Genomic DNA, 2364 nt, shown 5'->3' on the forward strand with positions numbered 1-2364 from the left:
GAAGGGAGAGGTAACATCTGCCATCGCCCGGCGGTAGCTTCAACATCCAGAGCCTCGATCAATTCAAACATCTCCGCATTGGACCGTCAGACATTTCAAAGTTCAAAAAGGGTCAGAAGAATTGTCTCGACCCGAAACGTCGTCTATTCCCTCTCTATGTAGATGCTGCCAATGCCTCACCCGCTGGGTTCCTCCAGCATTTGTCTACCTCCAAAGTTGAAATGATAATTTCACCCGTATCAGACAGTTTTCTGCAGGTGCTCCAGTTTCCTCCCACACTTCAAAGACGTGCAGGTTTGGAGGTTAATTGGCTTGGTATAAATGTAAAATGTCCCTAGTGTTGTCCCGTGTTCGTGTACGGGAATCGCTGGTCCGCGCGGACTCGGTGGGCCGAAGGGCCTGTTTCCGCGCTTTACCTTTAAACTAAATTAACATCAACGTTCATCACCAGAATCAACATGAACCAAACTAAAACTATATGTGCATATTTACACACTGAACCTTGTCTCGTTTATTATATTGTTTACAGTGTACTATGTTTACATATTCCGTTGTGTTGCTGCAAGTCACAATTTCATTGTTCCATCAGGGACATGTTACAATAAAACACTCTTGGAGTGAAACTTCAACTCGGTCAGAAATTCAGGGTGGAAATGCCCGAGGCAGTTGAATGTTGAAACAATGGGTGGGGAGGAAGTGAAAACCATTTCCTGCACGTGGCACGCCCTCCCTCTCTCCCTCACTGTCTTTCTCCCTCCCTTACTCCTCTCTCTCTCTCTCTCTCTCTCTCCCTTCCTCCCTCCCTCCCTCTCTCCCCCTTCCTCCGTCCTTCCCTCCCTCTCTCTCTCCCTTTTCACCTCTCTCCCCTCTCTCCTTCCCATCTCTCTCCCTCACTCTCCCTCCCTCCTTTTCTTTCCGCTCCCTCTCTCCTTCCCTCGCTCCCTCACACTTTCTGCCTTCCTCTCTACCCCTTCCTCCCCGCTCTCTCTCTCTCCCTTCCCTCGTCCTCCCCTCCCCCTCTCCTTCTCTCGCTCCCCTCCCCACATCCACCTTCCCCTTTCTCTCATTGCTAAAATACATTCGGACAGTTACATGGATCTGAAAGGTTGAGTGTGACAGAGACAAAATGTGGCAAGCAAACAGGGCATCTTGCACAAGACGGGCCGAGTGGCCTGTTTCGCTTCCGTTTGATTCAGTGTCCTCACATGAAAGTGGAAGCCAGTAGCGCCAGGGCACAGTACAGCCCCAGAGCGGATATAGCGGTGGCAGCGCTCCTCGTCACCCGCATCTCGCAGCCCGGGCCCCGCTCCACTCTGACATGTATCCCATTGCTCTTCACAACTGCGTCAAGTGAAACATTAACCCCGTCAGTACGTGGGCGGTACTCCGTGATATTGAAGACCTCATAGGGAGGGATCAGCACCTCTTCCTCACCCTCGAAAGCCGAGTATTTGGCGATATTGACGCCCATCCGCGATCTTATGATCAATAGTGTTTTATTACCGAACATATGGGCGATGTTCGACTTGAGAGAGGAAGATGCGAAGTATCCAAATTTCATGTTGTGTCCCGGCTGTGCCACAGCCTGCATCTGCATCCCTCTGTAGGTGGTGACTGGCTCCGCCCTGCTGTTCTTTCCAATTCGCTCGAGCGCAATGGAGAGAAGGTAATGGAAACTTTTAAAAGGGAACATCTTGGCGTAGAGCGAGTCGCAAGTCCCGTACTGTCTCAGCGCTTCGTTGAACTTGCTGAAGAGGCCGCTATGTACAGTATAGGCAATGACAGCCAACACATGTTCTTCTCTAAGTCCGTCTGGTACCTGGATATGTCTCAGCCTGGAGGTGTTCCTCCGGAACATTACTGCTGCATCCCACGTCTGGGCGAGAAGTGGCGACTTGCCTTTCTCCACCTGAAGGTAGCCGACAGCCAGCTCGTCGGATACTTCACTCTGGTTGAAGATATAAGCAGCAGAGTGCTCCATCATGTCCAATATAATGGTGCCATTCGCAGGAATCGCGGCACTCAAGGCTGGGGTCGGCGGACCTAGGACGGAACGGAAATAGTTTGATTAGAGACACCTTGGATAGAGTGGATGTGGAGAGGGTGTTTACGCTAGTTAGAGAGTCTAGAACCAGAGGTCATAGCCTCAGAATTAAAGGGCGTTCCTTTAGGAAGATGATGAGGAATTTGTTTAGTCAGAAGATGGTGAATCTGTGAAATGCATTGTCTTAGAAGGCGGTCAATGGGCCTGGTCACCATATTATAGGAAAGATGGTGTTAAGTTGGAAAGGGTGCGGAGAGGGTTTATAAAGATGTTGCCAGAACTCGAGGGTCTGAGCTAAAGGGAAAGGTTGAGCAGGCAGG

At 50.4% G+C, this 2364-nt stretch overlaps 1 protein-coding gene across 1 annotated transcript; it reads right to left on the minus strand.

Annotated features, from left to right (window-relative positions):
* Window positions 1-1059: 1059 nt before the first annotated feature.
* LOC116983555 (GPI-linked NAD(P)(+)--arginine ADP-ribosyltransferase 1-like) lies at window positions 1060-2037 on the minus strand. Its single transcript, XM_033037342.1, has one exon. It carries the CDS (start codon window positions 1982-1984, stop codon window positions 1202-1204), a length of 783 nt encoding a protein of 260 aa, XP_032893233.1. The 5' UTR covers window positions 1985-2037; the 3' UTR covers window positions 1060-1201.
* Between the last annotated feature and the right edge of the window lie 327 nt (window positions 2038-2364).

Source organism: Amblyraja radiata, chromosome 18, assembly GCF_010909765.2.
Source record: "Amblyraja radiata isolate CabotCenter1 chromosome 18, sAmbRad1.1.pri, whole genome shotgun sequence".
Taxonomy (NCBI): domain Eukaryota; kingdom Metazoa; phylum Chordata; class Chondrichthyes; order Rajiformes; family Rajidae; genus Amblyraja; species Amblyraja radiata.

What these genes read in the sequence shown, in the direction of transcription:
- LOC116983555 (XM_033037342.1), bottom strand. Translation starts at nt 1,984, where the DNA reads ATGATGGAGCACTCTGCTGCTTATATCTTCAACCAGAGTGAAGTATCC.